The sequence below is a fragment of the Colius striatus genome, chromosome 4 (genome assembly GCF_028858725.1).
Source record: "Colius striatus isolate bColStr4 chromosome 4, bColStr4.1.hap1, whole genome shotgun sequence".
NCBI classification, from domain to species: domain Eukaryota; kingdom Metazoa; phylum Chordata; class Aves; order Coliiformes; family Coliidae; genus Colius; species Colius striatus.
The window spans coordinates 63,135,514-63,154,466 of NC_084762.1; the positions used below are offsets into that span (position 1 = coordinate 63,135,514).

The window sequence follows — 18,953 nt, forward strand, 5'->3', positions numbered from 1 at the left end:
CATCAAAAGATGTTAAAGATAGAACCAAGGTGGTATTTTAAACAAAGTGTAAATAAGCAAGTTAGCAAGAAACAGATGAGAACCCCCCAAAAATGTTGTAACTACCATCAAGCTTCTTTCTTGTGTCTTAAATCTAATAAATGACATTGCATCTCAGAACAGGATCTTCAAATCAGAGCCCCAAACACAATTTGTCCCCAGCTGTTTAGGAAGTTAATACATCAAATGACATTTGCCCTTCTTGCTTGGCGAGACAGAAATTGCCCTTTCTCCTGTTTTTATTCTTACTTTTGAATGCATTCTGCATGGATAGATGTATTCAATACAATGGGTGTAGGTAGGTTAATCCTCATTTTAGTACACACATAGCACACAGCTTAGATTACCACTCATTTTTAAATAAACACTCCTCCTGACTTTCATAATCCACAAGGAGTCCTAAGACTTTTACATGTCATAGCTGCTTGTCCTGATTTTGCTGGATTACTTTTCTTCCCAGTAGCTGGTACAGGACTGTGGTTCAGATGTGGCCAAAAATCAGATCAATGAAGTTTGCAAAAAGCATTGTTTTACAGAGCAGAAAGTTACTGTTTCCCCTCTTCAGGGGTCTGGTTACTACTTCAGAATATAATTTCTGGTTTATATTCCTGGCAGTATTTTTGTATCAGATTTGACTCAGCTCATCAGAACAAATGCCATCAACTCCACAAAATACAAATGTGCAGGTTTCACAAATAGAGGCACAGGACTGAACAAAGAAAGGTTTTCAAGGATTTTCAAGGACATATATTTGTCTTTGGTACTTTCCAACGTCCCATATCTGATTTTTTTTTTTCAAGGTTGAGGCAGCATTAAAGGAAGTGTAGATATCATAAAACCTTCACATACTTTGAATAAACAAAGTAATGCAAATATTTATACAATATATTGAAGCTTAAGTTACACAGAAAACCAAGCTTGCAGTTTAAATAGATATTCAAACACTGTATTTTAATACACAATCCAGTATCTTACAAGTAAATACAGTGGTTTAAATGGATTTAACAGCAAAACGTGAAGCTTGTTATAAAGTGGTAGACAAACTTAACTTCATACAGTGTGTAAGCCATCTCTATACAGATTTTAATCATATCCTTGCAGAGTCTTGTAAGATAAAGAACTGAAGAGTCTGTGTGTTTTGACATCCATTGGTTAAAATTAATGAATCCTTTAAGCATTCCATAGAAGTGATACTTCCACCAGAAAACAGAAGATTTTGTTAAAACGTATTGCGGCAAGGAACCAGCAAGGATGTGTACAGGCAGCTAAATCAGAAAAGGAATATAAATGCCAGTATTTATACATGTTAACAAATATAACTTGGTTTTTAGAATGTACAGATAACTTATAAGAAAATATTTTTTTGAAAATCACAAGCAAATAAGAACATATTTAGAAAAGCATCTTTTCTATGCTTCTTACTAGAGATGTTTTTATCTATCTGGTTTATTACATTTATAATATTACTTTGTAATATTAAGTTTACAAGACTTTGCTACTTGTCTTCTACCCCCAGTGCTAAAGCTGAGTATTTTCTAACAGTGGTAAGACTCAGTTCTTCATACCCATTCCACTTTATTAACTCAGTACCTATCAGTTTATCTTTAAAACTCCCTTATAGAAGAGTATGAAAAGCATTAGTTAACAGACTGTAACATTGCTTTAAAATTGTGTTACCACTTTTTTAAAAAACAGAAGGAAGAATTAATTTATTTTATATACCATCTGAGCTCATCATTATATTTTTTCATGTGCAGATTAAAAATACTCTTGAGCAATCTTCTGTAACTTATAAGTTGTTCCTCCATCTGAAGTTGGGAGACGTCTCATGTACTTGTAAGAAAAAAAAAAGACCAGATTAGTCACAAACTAGCACTTAGATGCTATATATGAACATTAGACAATCTCAAACTTACCCCCTACATGCATATGTATGTCTATAAATGTAGTTTACACTTACTGTATTTTCTGAAATTATGAACTTTAGAGGAAAAAAAGCGCTGCTAAATTAAGAACAGTCAAATTATTTTTATTTCTTCATCAGCAGTGTTTTAACAAATGTGAAACAATGACCAAGATACTTCTCTCCAAACACAGGAGAAAGCTTACATATACATATTGTGTCATACTCTTGTCTATAAGGCATTATTTTTCTGGTTTAAGTGAGGCAGTTAATCATTCCTGACTGCAGTTACAAAAGTTAGGTACCAACATAAACTGCAATGGCTAGAATGAAATATTAATGACCAGAGCAGAATGCATATAGCTGTAATCTGCATTGAGTAACTCTTGTAAGGTTGTAATATGCCTATCACATTCATCACCAACACTGACAACATATTTCTTTGGAAATATATTTTCTGTTAAGGGTGTAACTCAAGTCTTCCATAAATAGAACAAAACTGGAAATACTGCAACTCGCAGTATGTGGAAAGGACATTGTATCAAAACCACATGAACAAGTACCGTGAGCACACAACCATTTGTATGCTACATGCTCAGAACCAACAGAATTGATATTCCTTAACAGATGTCCTTAAATTTTGCACTGAAAAACTGACAAAGATCACATGATGTGAAGTATTTATCATAGATCTGGGTCTAAGCTTGTATTTAAAAAAATACCAGCTGTTTCCACACAGCAGGCATCAGCACAGAAAACGCCCAAATGTTCTGGTGAGATTGCTTTCCTCCTTCTCTGTGAACACTAGTTGAAGATTAAAAAACAAAACAAACTTTAAAGGGCACTAGTAGTGCTGTGTGGAAAGCAGGAGCACACAACTGAATCAAGGATCTCCACCTGGAGTAGGACAGTCACAACAATTCTTCTGGTTAGTATCTCCTTTAAACTTTCTAACGTTTCAAGCTGTTGACATTTTGTGAACAGATATCTGATTAAAGCTCCCTATCTGTTGTTTCTTCAAAATTCAAAGGTAATTTCTGAGGAAACCTGGGCTATTTTTCTCCAGTAGGCATGAAAAAGGTGTTTTTTTGGGAAAAAAACCCCTCAAACAAATAAAAAACCCCCTGGCTTAAGAGATGAAAGTTGCTAGCTACACAATTCCTGGACATTTAAGATGCATACACACAGCCATTTGTAGGGAAGTCTGTAAGTCTACCTTTAAAGAGAAAGTTAATTTCCCCATTATTTCATGAAAACAGAAAATGCTGCTGCTTGAGCTACTTTGGCAGGGAAAGGAAAGGATAATCAGTCCATATCATCTGATAGCAACAAGGAATCTTGTGGAGCCAATTTGGCAGAAATGCATAGGTCAAGAAGGTACGTTAATAAGCAAGAATTGACATCACATTTAAAAGCTGGTGCAGTAAGTGTAATGCTAGTAAGCTTCTAGGGCATTCAAACATGCTTAAAGACACAGTTTTCTGAACTTCAGTAATGACTATTCTTGTGACTCTAGTTTATCTTCTTTGCATAAAAAGCAGGTCATTTATCACAAAAATTCTCAACTGTTGAAACGATTAGTACCTAGTAGCTCATTTATCATGAAAATCAACAGAAGGGCTAAGTTGAAAAAGACCCACTAATTTCATGTCCCTATTCAGGTCAGTAAATGCTGAAAATGTGAAACAGTTGTAAATAATCTGTGTTATTATTTACTTCTAAGTACAGTCCTGGGTGCAGTTATGTAATGTACAGAAAGCAATACTTTCTTTAGCTTCTGGCTGAATAACATTCCCACATGCGCATGCCATTACAGAAATAGAATACTTCACCTTGCCTCTAAAAGTAAAGGCACAATGTAAAACCAGTCAACTAAATATAGTTGCTCTACTTAAGTACTGTACTGATCAGAAACGGTAAACACTTGCACTGTGTGATGTTAAGCATCTCCAGGACATAGGCATACAACAATATGCATTTAGGAAAAGCAGAAACAGAAATTGTAATCCCATGGAATGCTATGTCGTATTTACTTCTACTTCAAACTGTCTGAAAGGCAGCAACTGCCATTAACCGCAAGGTTTTTTTGTTTGCTTTTGTTTTTGTTTTTCCCTAGGAAATAATGCACACAAAGATAATGAAAAACAACACATAGAAAATCAAAAGGAAAATGACTCTCCTTCCACCCCTTCATCCATAACTTACACACTTTTCCTTCTTTTTCCAACTTCTTCAAGTGAACCAGGAGGTTACTTTCTGCTGCTCGAAGCAAATTCTCAGGAATCTCCTAATGGGAATACAAAACATAGAATCATAGAATGGTCCTTAAAGATCATCTCATTGAACCTCTCTACTATCGGCAGGGATGCTTTCCACTAGCCCAGGTTGCTCAAAGCCCCATCCAGCCTGGCCTTGAACAGTGCCAGGGATGATGCATCCACAAACTCTCAAGGCACTCTCACAGCAAGTAACTTCAATATCTTCCAGTTATTTTTTTAATATATGCAACTCATGGTTTATTAACAGATTTTCCTCTTCCGAACTGATATGTTGAACATTCAGTTAGTTATATGACAATAAACTGAAATGAGTAAATCAATTTTACACCAGGTAAAATAGTAGCTTAATAACATACTTTTCCTTATTCTTTGCATTATCCATTTGTAATTTGCAGACTTTGGCCAACACTGAGATGTGCTTTTCCAAGCTTGGTCTTTGCTGGACTGTCATTGTAGCCAACCAGTTTACAGAAAAATTTACAGGTGCATTTTTAAGTCTATTGCATGACAATATTTACATGAGTTTAAATACGCTTTAACAATTACTACCTGTAAATGAGAAAACAATCTAAATTTACAACTGCTTCAGGAAGACAAAATGTTTCTTACAATTTTCCAATGCTCATTACGTAAAAGCCAATAACATTTCACAAAATCTCCCCTTCCAGCTCTATCATCCCAAAAGTAAAGCCTTCTTTTTAAAAAAGTTCTTCTCCAAATAACAGGAATCTAGCAAGAAAATTCACTAGAAAACTAGCTCAATAAATTGAGAATCTTTAAAAAGCTTTGAAAGAATATACTTTTTTGTTTTTTTAATATGAAACTTTAGTAGTACTGCAAAAATTCTTATCATATGGTGACAGGACAAGTGGTTTGTGGTTTACAGAAACATGTGAATGGTTGTATACTTAAAAACTACAGTTGTTCAGGCAGGAAAACTGCCACCATTGGTAACTCTGAGATTTTCTTCCAAAGCAAATGCTGTATCTCTTTATCTCGACTTGCTAGGAGGCATAAACCCCATAATCACACATACAAATTACAGTGGTTACATGAAGAATGATGAAACAGCAAGAAAGTACTCCCATGTCTGTCTAATGACATGTCCAAGCTACCCTACTTCTGAGAGCAGTATCCATCTCTGTGGAACTGAAGTTCATCTGCACCTTGATAAATCTAGAAAAAAACACCACCAACCTAGAAGTTTTAACCAGTCTTTCAGGAGATTCCAAAGACACTTTGACAAATCAATAATTAACAGTCATTTCACCCTATTCACTTAGAGCAGAGCACTACAACTTTATTTTTACTTGGTCCTATGAAACTGTGCTTAGGACTATCTAGATAGTGAAATAAGAAGTTCACAGTGCTACAGGCTTTGGGCAGAGTTGCTGGAAAGCTGTCCTGCAGAAAAGGACCTGGGGGTGTTAATCAACAGCAGGTTGAACATAAGTCATCAGTGTGCTCAGGTGGCCAAGCTGGCCAAATGGCATCCTGGCTTGTATCAGAAATAGTGTGGCCATCAGGGCCAAAGAGGTGATTGTTACTCTGTACTTGGTGCTGGTGAGTCTGCACCTCGAATACTGTGTTCACTTCTGAGCCTCCCACTACAAGGACATTGAGGTGCTGGAGCGTGTCTAGAGACAGGCAACAAAGCTGGTGAAGGTTCTAGAGAAGAAGTCTTATGAGGAGTGGCTGAGGAAGCTGTGGATGTTTAGCCTAGAGGAGTCTAAGAGGAGATATACTCTCTACAACTACCTGAAGGGGAGTTACAGTGAGGTGGGGGTCGATATCTTCTCTCCAGTAATGAATGACAGGACAAGAGAAAATGGGCTCAAGTTGCACCAGGGGAGGTTTAGATTGGACATTAGGAAGAACTTTTTCACTGAGAGGATTGTTAAGCACTGGAATGGGCTTGCCCAGGGAGGTGGTGGAGTCACCATCCCTAGAGCTAATTCAAAAGACGCATAGATGAGGTGCTGATACTGTTTAGTATCTGTTTAGTTTAGTGACGGGCCTAGCAGTGTGAGGTTAGGTTTGATGATCTTAAAGGCCTTTTCCAACTATAATGATCCTATAAGAATCATTTAGGCTCCGTGCCATCAGAGCGCTTAAGTAATATAATTTAAATGCAGAGTCACATATGAACTGTGAATAAGCAGAATTTTCTTTTCCTTGTTTAAAAAGCCACCACGGTCTTCACTCAAATACTTCAATTGTTACATACAATTTTAAGAACATAACCTCTACTTTCTTTAGTTTGATCTAAAAACTTTTAAAGAACAATTACCTTGTATACTATCTCTAAAAGCTCCGATGATGTATATGATTTTCCAGGATTACTCTGTAAAGCACTTAGAATTTGCCGTTCACGTGCAATTCGGTGAGAAATGTAGCTTTGGATTCTAGCATTTGCATCACGTACTACTGGGCCATGACCTAAATAAAAACACATGTACCACAGCACTTTACTTAAATTTGGAATTAAGTATGTTATGCAGTAATTGAATCATTCTTACGTAAACTCTTATAGACTTAAAAATCCTAAGAAGGGAGCAACACTTGTCTATTTAACATCCTCATGGGGATCTTATTAATATTTACAAATATCTAAATAGTTGGTGTCAGGAATGGTGGGACATCCCTTTTTTCTGTTGTATTTAGCAACAGGACAAGGGGTAATGGGATGAAGCTGGAACACAAAAAGTTCCACTTAAATATAAGAAAAAACCATTTCACTGTGAGGGTGAGGGAGCAGTGGAACACGCTGCCCCTGGAGGGAGTGCAGTCTCCTTCCTTGGAGGTCTTCAAGACCCACCTGCATATGTTCCTATGCGACCTGATCTAGGTGGACCTGATTTGGCAGGGGGGTTGGCCTAGATGATCTCTAAAGGTCCCTTCCAACCCCTGCCATTCTATTATTCTAAACTGCAAGAGACTCTATGCATAAGTTTGAAGGTTTTTTGGTTTTTTGTTTTTGGTTTTTTTGTTTTCATATAAATAGGCCAAAATTGAGTTTGGATGCCTGCATCACAGTGTGCAATTGAAAACCATTAGGATGGAAAGGAAGAATTAGACTCTGAAAAGTCTGAATGGGGAAAGGGAATACTTCAGATGGAAACCAAGGGAGGACTACTTTAGACTATTAGAAAAAAGGGAGTTCACAGCTGAACAGAGTTTAAAGATGAGATTCAGATTATTATATTACCTCTATCTGCCTGTCTCACTCTCCCCAAAAGTTATGGAAACTGATGATTTAAACTGATACTGGCGTTTGAACAGTAGTGGCTGAGGCAAAGACTCATGTACTACTGTTCTGTTGTCAGGCTATCTAGCAAACACAGAGGCAGGAGAGGTAACATCTTTAACTGTGACAGATAAAATTTCCAGATCAGATCTTCAAAACTGGTTCACACACTGTATATACATTATTCTCTTAAGAATATACTACCATAAGCAAGATCAAAACAATTAACAGAAGACAAATCAGTGAGCCAATCAGAAGAGCAGACACACAATGCACAAGGAAGGTTAGATGTGGATCATTTTATGTCTGTCTGATTAATAAACAAAAAAAACCCCTCACACAGGTTTTTCCTTGGACTTCTCATGGCAGATCAGAAATGTCCAACTTATCAAAAATCTTTGAAACAAATTAGAAAAAAGCTTAACTGGTAAAGCATTAACCTTTTGGAAAAATCAAATATTGCCTCATGATACAGTAAAATGACAGATGAAAATATGCGAGTTACATGCACAGAAAATAAACTTAATGTTTTACCTATACGGAAGTTTACTTGCATGGATATTCATGACATGCTTTTTATAGCAGGACTTCCTATTTTTTGTCCATATAGCAGTAAACTTCACCTGAAGTAGCAGCAGCCACTTACAGCTCTGCCAGTCTAAACGCTATATAAATAGAACAGACAGTACTGTAAAAAAACCCATAATTTTCTTTTAGAAGTTATTTTATGTCATCCAGATCAGACAGTTTCTGTTGACGTTCTCCAACTATTTTTAAAAAAATCATCATATTCTTGTACTTTTGAGTTAACTAACTAAATGGGTCAATTGAGCTTGTTTTGCCTGGGGATAGACAGCACATAGAAAAAAAAAAATCACCTAATTTTTTGAGGTTAGAATATTTGTGAAATAAAACTGCATCAAAGGAATCTATCCTTCAGCAAGTCAAAATATTTATGCATACCTGAAGTTATTCATTCACTTCAGGAGATCTGAAATTACTAAACAGCCATTGAAGCTTACCTTGTGTAAAGACAGTATTATAAATACAAAATGTAACATGTAAATATAAAACTGTCACGTGCATTAATGATTTAAAACATATTTAATTTGAAGCTATCGTTCCTCACAAAATAAATTACAAACATAACTATTTCTAGTAAGTATGTTACCATTTATTAAAAAAAAAGTTTAAATTTAGAAAAAACACATTGAGATACACAGAGCAGAGATTATAACGGTAAATGTCCATTCTCTTGCATTCTATAAAGACAGAATTTGTGTTAAAACATTCAAAATTAAGGTCTGCACATGGAATTACCAGGCACCCTTAAAACCAGTCCCTGCTCTTGTAAGTGATTTAATTGACTTAGGCCACAAGACAAATATCAGTACCTGGAATTAAACCCATATTTTGCAAAAGGCATTTAAATCCATTACATCATCTGACCCACAGCCATTGTTTATGCATATTCATAGATTAAATTGATGTCAGAAAGCTTGGAACTAAAAACACATATGGATCTTTTCTATCCATAATTTTTCAAGGAAAGCAACACAGTTAACTTCACTGGTGAATAAATTAGTATCTGAATAAATGTAAAATGTTTCTGAGTATGTGAAATGCACCTCTCAAAATATCTTTCCAATCATTCAGATTTCACATCAGAGAGCTTTGTATTATTTTAGACCTCTGTATAGCCCAGATGATCAAAATCAGTAAGTTTTTATTCTTAGAACACCCTATGAAGTAATATAGATTCCCTTACTTTACAGTAAATTAAAGCTTAAAGGATAAAATTGAAAAAAATAGTTGGCTCATGATATCTTGCAGGGATTCCTAACTCCAGGACGTTTTTTCTGTTTTATGAAGGAACGTTGTTTATTATTACAGGATGGGGAGCCCTCTGCTGACTAAAATGCCCTTTTCTGGTCCCAAGGATTCTCATCACTATTGAGTATAAATGGGCTGTCACGAGTATTATGGCTGAAGTAATTTACACATTAAATTAAAAGATAAACATGGAAGTGGAAGGACTGGAAAAATTCAGCTTCTCATACCTAGCTAGCAGTAAGCTTGTTCCAAAAAATTCGTGCTCCTCTATACCTAACTCTGAGGCTGCAATGTGAATGCCAAAGCATGGATGGAGAACAGAGAAACAGATGAAGAATTATGAAGACCTAAAAGTGCAATAAAGTGTAAGTACTGAGCTTATGTAGAATATGTTGGTTAAGCAAGCCACTTTCTGCTATAGTTACTATTTCACTGTAGTACATACCAATAGTATAAACACTTGTTCTGATGGGGCAATAGTTACCTTGTTGACAATTGCACACTACATTTTGTAATGCATGAATTAAAAAAAGTTAGTTTCAAACCATCCCAATGCTTAGCAACTTATCACTGAAAACACCTAACCTCCAACTGGCTTCCTAACTGCAAGTACTGCATGAACATACCCAACAGTCGTGTAGCAAACAGGGATGAATGGGACAATTATTCAACTTTGGTGAACATGTAATTAAAAAATAATGACTATGGAGAGAGTGAAATACAACAGATAGAATTGATAAACCTAACAGAATTTGGCACACATAGGGTTTTGGAAAGTAGAAATTCAATTAGAGGAACAGACTCTGTTTTGTAGGTATTTAAGAAAGAAAGTAGAACATTGATTGATCAATAGATTGAGATTCTGGGAGGCTCGAATACTCCTTACTAGAGGCTTAACTGGCACAGCAGTTAAGTCAATGACTGGAAGCAAGTCTATGTCAGCTTCCACATCCATAGAATATGTATAATGATGTTTTTCTTAACTGCCATTTTTATGTTTAGATCTTCAAGTGCTTGAAGAACATCTACTTAGAAAGAATCATATTTCAAGAATGAACATGAAAGAGGTTTGGTTATGTAGGCTAAACATAGATGGTTAATGGAGGAAGACAGAACTGAGAAAGTAGACACAGCCGCTCAGAATGACAAGTTGAAGAAGATGAAACAGAAAAAGTCAGAAAAAAATCCTGAGACATAGCTCTGAACAAGCAAATGAGGAGTTTAAATCTCACTTGCATAATGAATTCATAAAATCCAGCCTTGTCAAATAGACACGTGGTTTATATGAAAAAGAAAAGCATTCCCAAGGTTTGGTGGAGATAGAGGGGAAAAAAATTAAAGCAAAATCACACACTGAATGAATCAGCAACTTATTTTTAGAACACAATGTTTGGCCTCCTGGCTCTTGTTCAAATTTAACCTAACTCATTAACCAATACATTTGACAGATCTGCAGCTTTCCAAGATGCACAGTGATTAATCTGTGCTGCAAAGGACAGACATCTCTCTCAAAAAACACTACTAGGTTGCTCACACTGAAAATGTATGAGAGGATGCAAAGGACCAAAAGAAGAATATAATTTTTGATTCCAGGGAAACATTAAGGTACCTGGATAGAGTAATGTGAGAAAACTGAATTTGTTGTACGATTCCGACAGCACAAGATTCTGGCTTCTGTAGGCTTTGGGCACAGGAGCACAAGATTCAGCCTCAAAGGGAGAAATGTCAGGAAGAACAGATATCTATCACTGAAAAATTTTGAAGTCTTGCAAACTAGCATGCCATAAAGTCAGTTTAGCTTAGCACTGCATATACACTAAGAACTTATACTGTTGCATTAATAATGGTGTTTGATTGTAATGAGAGTTCTCAAATTCTTGGAGGAGATATTTAAAAATTATATAGTAAAACAGAACAGTTAAAAGCAGAACCACTTACCTGGATATATTAAATCTAGTTTCATTTGTAACAACCTTCTCAAAGTTTTCATGTAGTCATACAGGTCTTCAATTACTGTTGTTCCCTCTCCTAAAATACAGTCACCAGAAAATACAGCATTTTCCTCTTCTAGATGTAAAGCCATGTGATCATCAGTGTGTCCAGGTGTATATAAAACTCTGTTTAAAAGAACAACAACAAAAAACTCTACGTTTTTCCATACAGCATATATGCTTCATTTTCAGAAGCTACAAAAAGTAGCCCACACAATAACCAGGAAAAGAAACAGACAAAAAAAAAAAAAAAGAGGCTGAAAAGTCAATGTAAACAGGGTATCACTTTGTCTATTCAAACTCTGTTTTCTTCTAAGATGTAGGGCACACAGATCACCACCTCTAACAGACTTTTACTTATGTGATGTATCATAATAAAAGTGCATTAAGGGAGCTGGCTAGTCATGTGGAATTTGTGTTATAAAGGGCTTTACTCTGAGGCTTTAAAAAATAAAAATTGACAAGTTACTTCCATATTGAAATGTGTGAGGTTCTTGACATATGCTTTGCACTTACCAAAAGAAGGTAAAGACAATCTTGCCAATTATTTTCAAAATTAAATGTAAACTTCTGAACTCAACACAGATTAAGGTCTATCCCAAAATTTGTTCTTCCCTGAAAGCCCCATGACCCAAGGGAGTGGAGCTATCAAATACAAAATGGAATTGTGGTCATTTAGCTGCTCTACATACAGGTCATTAAACATCTAAATGGTAGGGATTTAGGATCCCACAGCTTGAATGAGTGCTGCATTAGAATACAGCAAAGACTGTTGATAAGTATACAGTAACCTGAGCTGATAAGGACCTTCACTGCCATGTCCTTTCACTACGATTTTTGAAAGGTAGAAGACCTCACAACTCCTTCAAACTGAAAGTAACACAACTCAGACCAGCATCACTGCTGAAATTCACAAGAATCTTCTCCTTAAGGGCTGAAGCATCCAAGTGGTGATCAGGAAGTGACAGAGCTGGTGCCATGCATGGCATAGTTGCCAATGCAACACAGCACCCAGCCACAGCAGCACAGGGCTGGGAGGCGCTGTGACTTCCAGCTCTTAGCAAGTATGGAGTTTAGCAGAAAGCAGGACAGCCACCGTCCTGCAGAGGTAACATAAAAATTGAGTTGATGGGTTGCATCTTGCCTTTGTAGGAAGTGGTATCCTCCAGTTTTTGATCAAACTTTACCAGGAAGCTTAACCACTAACATGCAAAAACTGAAGAAAAAGAACCCAGTGCTGCCTGGCACACTCTGAAAACTTGCTAACTAAAATGTAACATGCAGATACTGCTGCTTTGGAACCAGTAGTTGATCTAAAATTATCCTTGAAGTGCTTATTGGATGAGAATACCTGTTTTTAACGAACTATAAAGTTTGGATCTGTTACCCCAAACTTCAAAATGTGCCACTCCTGTCTTAGATTCAGATTTAACAAGTTGATTTCCATCTCTAAATTGATTTTGTTGAAACATAGGCTAGGTCTTCAATATTCAATATAATAAAGTCCTGCATCTGGGAAGGAACAACCCCATGCACCAGTACAGGCCAGGGGTTGAATGCTGAAAAGCAGCTCTGCAGAGAGAGACCTGGGAGTCTTTATTGATAATAAGCTAAATATGAGCCAGCAGTGTGCCCTCATGGCAAAGAAGGCCAATGGCATCCTGGGATGCATCAAGAAGAGCGTGGCCAGTAGGTCAAGGGAGGTTCTTCTCTCTCTCTACTCTGCCCTGGTGAGGCCTCATCTGGAGTACTGTGTCCAGTTCTGGGCTCCTCAGCTCAAGAGGGACAGAGAACTTCTGGAGAGAGTCCAGCACAGGGCCACCAAGACGATCAAGGGAATGGAACATCTTTCATACAAGGAAAGGCTGCGAGAACTGGGGCTGTTTAGTCTGGAGAAGAGGAGATTGAGGGGGGATTTTATTAACATTCATAAATATCTAAAGGGTGGGTGTTGGGAGGTTGATGGGATGAAGCTGGAACACAAAAAGTTCCCCTTAAACATAAGAAAAAACTACTTCACTGTGAGGGTGAGGGAGCAGTGGCACAGGCTGCCCAGAGGGGTTGTGGAGTCTCCTTCCTTGGAGGTCTTCAAGATCTGCCTGGACATGTTCCTATGTGACCTGATCTAGGTGAACCTGCTTCTGCAGGGGGGTTAGACTAGATGATCTCTAAAGGTCCCTTCCAACCCCTACCATTCTATGATTCTGTGGTTCTATCCATGTCCAAGTTTTCCATACTAACAAAATAGAATGCTTTTCTATTGAAATGTATCTTTTATTTTTGCCTTTTTTCCCTCTTCTAATCAGTCAGGTAACATATTCTATAAGTGGGATACAATTCACAAAATACAATCTAAACTGAGGAAACCACCAAAACTTGTCCTTAGAAGAGTAATGGCTTATTAATGAAAGAACTCTGGAAAAAGAATGGTCAGATATTTTTATTGTGCTAATGAGACAGGCAACGTGCTCTGTGGGAAGAAGCCCTCCCAAACTGGCACCCTACAACAACCTGACAGGTTAAAGGTTTAAAATTTAACATATTAAGTATTAAATATTTTAGTTTAGTTAAAAATATTTCCTAAAAACACTAAAAGTAAAAAGAAAGGCATGTTAAACCCTCCAGACAATCTCACAAGTATAAATTCTAATAATAACTTCTTATCAAAGAGTGATAAGAGAGTATTTTAATTTCCCAGAGGAAGTATTTTTCATGGGAAACATTCTTTATTTCTCTGCCGAGTACAAAGACTAATTCCTGACAATCCCCGTTCATAAAAGCTATGTCTTCATATTAACATACTCTTCTGGATCACAACAGGAAGTCTACATGTCTAAGAGCTGAGAAGAGTTGATGTATAGATTGTCAATCTGTCCTGGTTTAGCAAGGAGCAGCTTTTGCATGGTAAAAGGGGGAGCGGGTTGCAGTGAAGAGCTTGTGGACTCTCCCCTGGCTCCTGGGTTCACACCCACCTCCAGCCTGGCTGGGCCAATCTGCTGCCTCCGCGATCACTATTTAGGGACGGGAATTTGGAGTGCTGGCAGGAGGTATAAGAGTGATACAAGATGCAGGCGACCACGTGGACCCTACAGCCAGAGAAGGAGGAAGGAAGGAGAAGCAATAGGCCAGAGACTCCTCCGCAAGCCATAGCGAGAATGCAGGCTGTACCCCTGCAACCCATGGAGGGTCATGGCAGGACTGAGCATTACCAGCAGCTCCGTGTGACTGAGCCCAGACTGGCGAGAGACTGTGTGGGGAGACAGCCATGGCATAGGCCGTGCTGGAGAGCCTGGAGGCCGCAAAGCAGCCCCACATGAGAGGCAGAGAGGACCTGTGGCCTTTGGGATAAATACACATCGGAGCAGCCCATGCAGGGCTGCCGGGTGTGTGAGGTACCCCATGGACTTGCAGGGAGGACAGGTGTGGAGCCCACCTGTCCTGAGGAGAGACAAACGGCAGAAGCTGTTGGGAATAGACTAACTGCAACCCCCACTCCCCGTGCCCCGGGGCTGTTCATGGCTGGAGGAGGTAAAAACAAAGAAATCAGGGCTCTGAGCCCAGGAAGAGGGGAGGTGTGGCAAGAAGGTGTGGTCGGACACTTCATTGTTGTACTACTCTGTGTTGTTTTATTTTGGTTATGTTTTGCGGTTTTAAGGTTATATTTTAGTTGATGTTGCATTAAATGATTTTCTGTTTTCTTCCCCAAGCCGAGTAGCCAGGTCTGTTTTGTCCTGAACCTTAAGCGACAATTAAGCTTTCCCTGCCCTTTGGCAATTCTCAGCCTCTTAGGTACTTGAGGCTAAAGGTGGTCTTTTGTTCCCTGATGGGTCTAAACCAGGACACAATCATTAGCAGTTAGAATATACATACATGTCAGAAGTCTGAAGAAAAAAGTGACCTAACAAACTTGCAGAAATTGGTGTTTACCTGAGTGTGGCTCCCTCTGTCTCTACCACATCTCCCTCTTTAAGATAAAAATATTTATGTCCTCCTTCTATTACTTCTTCACTGTGAGGAACACGAGGAAGTTTACAGATGCGATATTCAGAGTCTATTTAAAGAAAGCAAAGAAAATGACGTTTTGAATTTGTCACTAACAAAACTAATTCTACAGAAAGGTTACTCATTGAACAAGTGCTATTAACTATTACACAGTATGAATACAAAACTAGACTGAAGAAATTCTGTACAGTAACTTTATGTTTATAAAGCAACCTTAGTCCAGAGCCACAAACACTTAACAGTGAAAGCAACTGAATCTGAAGCCTGCACCCTGTATCAGCAGCAATTTAGAGGACAAAAGAGCATGAGTGAAATTAATGAAATGTCAGTAATGATTATATTTTATAAATGTTCCTTCTCAACTCAAGAGCCAAAAAGCCCAAATTTCTACTATATCACTAAAATTTCTGCACTCACGTTCTGCATTATGATTCTCAGAAGCATCATTCAACATTTGCCTAACATTGGATGGATGTTTTTTTGACCTGCATCCTCCTTCAGCACCTATCATTCCAAACTGTGCATGAACTGTGAATACCTTGTCTGGAACAGCTATGGATAGCAACCCAGAAAGGCCTTTATATCCCTCAGTAGTCTTTACAAACATGCTCATGGGCTGACAAGACCAAAATCCTCACTAAGACACCAATGCTGTTTTCAGTAGTGCCCAGGCTTCTTTGAAGATAAGAACTTGGCAACTTTACAAAATCTGATAAATCTTGTGACAAAGCTTGTGACAAAGTCCAACACTGTTAAGACGAACCACGTTATCCATACTGCTTATTCTCTCCTCAGATACCAAAACAGAAGCATCTGCTAATGAATATGAAATACAAGTTTTCTTTTAGACAAGAATTTACCTGCAGATTACCCTGCCCTCTTTCCCCTCACAATCCAAGGCCTATGAATCTGTCAGCAATTACTAATATTCTTGTGTAAGGAACCTCAAAGTTCTGTATGTTTCTTTTTCAGAGATTAAGTTATTTACTGTTTTTACACAAGCAAAAATACCGGTCAATTTGTCATTTGAGTTTTTCTCACACCTCTTAATCATGTAAACTGCTGATGGTAATCTAAGTTCTCAGTATTCATACCTAAGAAAAAGTCACTATGTAAGTATGCACAGGTATTGAAGTATTTCAGTATTTATAATGTAGGTATGCACAGCATGTAGTACTACAACCATAATATTCACTGTTCTCTTTCTACACACTCTAACAGTATAATGAAATTACATATAGTTTATATGGAGATTCCAGGCAAATAATAATCCAGCCGACATACACAGAGGCACTCTGGGAAAGTTTGTTCTTATCACCTAACTAACATTTCCAAGAATGTCCAATACCTCTGGCCTACCATTAGGGATGTTTTTGCAGATATCAGGTATTCCACCAGTATGATCATGATGCCAGTGTGTCACTAAAATTTCTTGAATTGAGATGTTGAACTCTGACAGTGCCTGCTTTAAACAGCCAATATACTCTGGAGTAGATGGTTCCCCAGTGTCAATAAGGACTCTTCTACACATACACACACAGAGAAAGAGAGAAGGGAAAAAAAATCAACAGTGAGGGACTTCACAGTGCTCAGGTGATAGTTAAATAATGTTTAGAAGAACCCTGGGTTGCATGGCCATGTAGTAATAACAGATTTCTCCATATTCCAGACACCATTATCTCCCTTTGCGACATTCCACCCCCCGTGGCAAAACAATTGACAAAGATAAATCATAAATTTAGTCCAGACAGTCGCAGGTCCCGGACAGGTGTGGCGCTACCGTTTAGCACTGGCAGGGAGCTGCGAGGCCTTCGGCGAAGCACCTACCCCGTAGCCGCCTCTCAAGCCGGCGGCAGCGCGTAAGATCCAAGCGCTGAGGGGGCAAGGGGACAGAGCGGCAGCGACCGCCGCCACCACATCCCCGACCCCTTCCCCCGGCCCCAAGCAGGGTCGTTACCTGGGCCCGGTGCCCACCAGGTAGGTGTTGGTGCCCTGCAGAGTCATGGGCCCCGGGTTGCAGCCAAGCACCCGCACCACCCGCGACGACAGCCGCTCGATGCGCGGCAGCAGCGATACCATCTCGGCCGGCAGCGGCAACTCCTTCGCCCTACAATTCTCGCTCACTCCTCCCGGCTCCGCTTTCCCTCACACCACCGTCAACGACCATAAAATAGGCGGGAGAGCGGAAACCGCCCATACTGCTACACCGCCTATCCGGTTTCTTTCCGCCCGGGTGTGAGGCCAAGTGACTGGGAGGCGGGGCCGGCTGCTGCCCTCAGTGAGGCAGTTCTTCCTGGCCCATGGCCGCGGCGGGGCACTGGAGGATTTCCCTTAGAATTTCGGCCTCTAAGAACAAAGGCTGTGGTAATTCAGGGAGATAAAGGCGATATTCTCCTTTAAGGAGTGGGTACCGCACTGCTGCCCACTGAGACGCAGGTCCAGGCTCTGCTGGTTTCTTCCTGTATTTAGGAATTTGTTGTAGCAACAGCTCTATCTTCTGTATGTTCTGAGAACATGCCTGCTTATAGGGTATATGGGAGCTATGTAGGATTCAGCATTTTGAAGAAAATCAGGGAGCTACTGAAGAGTGTCTACTGAAGGGTCACTAAAGTGACGAAGAGACTGGAGCATCTCTTCTGTGAAGAAACACGGAGAGAGCTGGGACTGTCGAGCCTCAAGAAGAGAAGGCTCTGGGAGATCTCCTTAATCCCTGTAAATACCTGAACAGGGGATGCATAGAGGATGGAGCCAGACTGTCACAGGGCCATTGACTCTGGTCCTGTTACGGTGCCCAGTGCCAGGACCAGAGGCAATGGGCACGAACTGAAACATGGGAGGTTCCCTCTGAACATCAGCAAAGAGTTTATGAGGGTGACTGCACACTGACACAGGTTGCTCAGGGAAGTTTTGGAGTCTCCCTCCTTGGAGATACTCAAAAGCCCTCTGGATGTAGTCCTGGAAAACCAGGTCTAGGTGACCTTTGAGCGTGGGAGTTGAATGAAATGACATCCAGAGATCCCTTCAAGTCTCAGCCATTCTGTGATTTGGAAATGTCACTGTCATCCAAACAGTAATACTGTGTTTGCAAATCACATTCATTCTAGAGCCTGCAAGGTACTGAAATTCAATTGTGTTTGCAGTGTCCCCTCTGAAACCTCTAATTAATTGCTTTTCAGCTGCCATTGTTAGAAAAATTAGAGCAGAGGTGTTCTGTGTCCTTAAAGCACCTGGGCTGTTTCATCAGTGCTAATCTAGCTACAGTTAAGTGTAGCTAAGTTAGCTACATGTAAAGTGCTAGCTAATCCTTCAGCTACACAAACAGTATGTGTTACCTTGCAGTCACCTATTCAGCCAAACAGTTTGCTTTGTGACAAGGGGGTTGTGAACAAGAGGGTTGCCTGCAGTACCTTGAGTAGGCCTACATTATCTACTCCTGGGCTGTTAATTGCCAGGCATCCCAAAAGCCACAGACACAGTACAGCCACAGCTACAGCACAGTATTTAGGTTTTCAAGCCAATTTCTTTCCTTTATCTGACAAAACAAAACTATATTTATTTGAGATATAAGCCCATTACAATTCCTAAAAACTATTTTCAAGCTTATCAAAGCATATACTCCAGGCAACAGAAGGAATGTTTCAGGTCAAAGGAAAGAAGAG

General features: G+C 39.1%; 1 protein-coding gene across 2 annotated transcripts; it reads right to left on the bottom strand.

Annotated features, from left to right (window-relative positions):
• Positions 1-963: 963 nt before the first annotated feature.
• On the bottom strand, positions 964-17,490 carry LACTB2 (lactamase beta 2). 2 transcript variants are annotated; one of them, XR_009818709.1, is made up of 8 exons: positions 17,252-17,490; positions 16,654-16,817; positions 15,220-15,343; positions 11,240-11,418; positions 6,512-6,660; positions 4,148-4,229; positions 1,762-1,872; positions 964-1,304 (listed from the first exon to the last, which is right to left on the bottom strand). XR_009818709.1 is itself a non-coding variant. In XM_061996026.1 (7 exons), exons 1-7 carry the CDS (start codon positions 17,371-17,373, stop codon positions 1,829-1,831), a joined length of 864 nt encoding a protein of 287 aa, XP_061852010.1. In that variant the 5' UTR covers positions 17,374-17,490; the 3' UTR covers positions 964-1,828. The 2 variants fall into 2 exon arrangements, 1 of the variants encoding a protein (XP_061852010.1); XM_061996026.1 differs by having other exon boundaries at positions 964-1,872.
• Positions 17,491-18,953: the final 1,463 nt, after the last annotated feature.

Excerpts from the sequence above, each read along its gene's own strand:
- LACTB2 (XM_061996026.1), bottom strand. The coding sequence starts at position 17,373 with ATGGTATCGCTGCTGCCGCGCATCGAGCGGCTGTCGTCGCGGGTGGTG. Across the intron at positions 15,344-16,653 it reads CTGCAAAAACATCCCTAATG|ACTCTGAATATCGCATCTGT; the intron begins GTAGGCCAGAGG and ends TTCTTTAAATAG. Across the intron at positions 1,873-4,147 it reads GGAAAAAGAAGGAAAAGTGT|TACATGAGACGTCTCCCAAC; the intron begins GTAAGTTATGGA and ends TTTTCTTACAAG.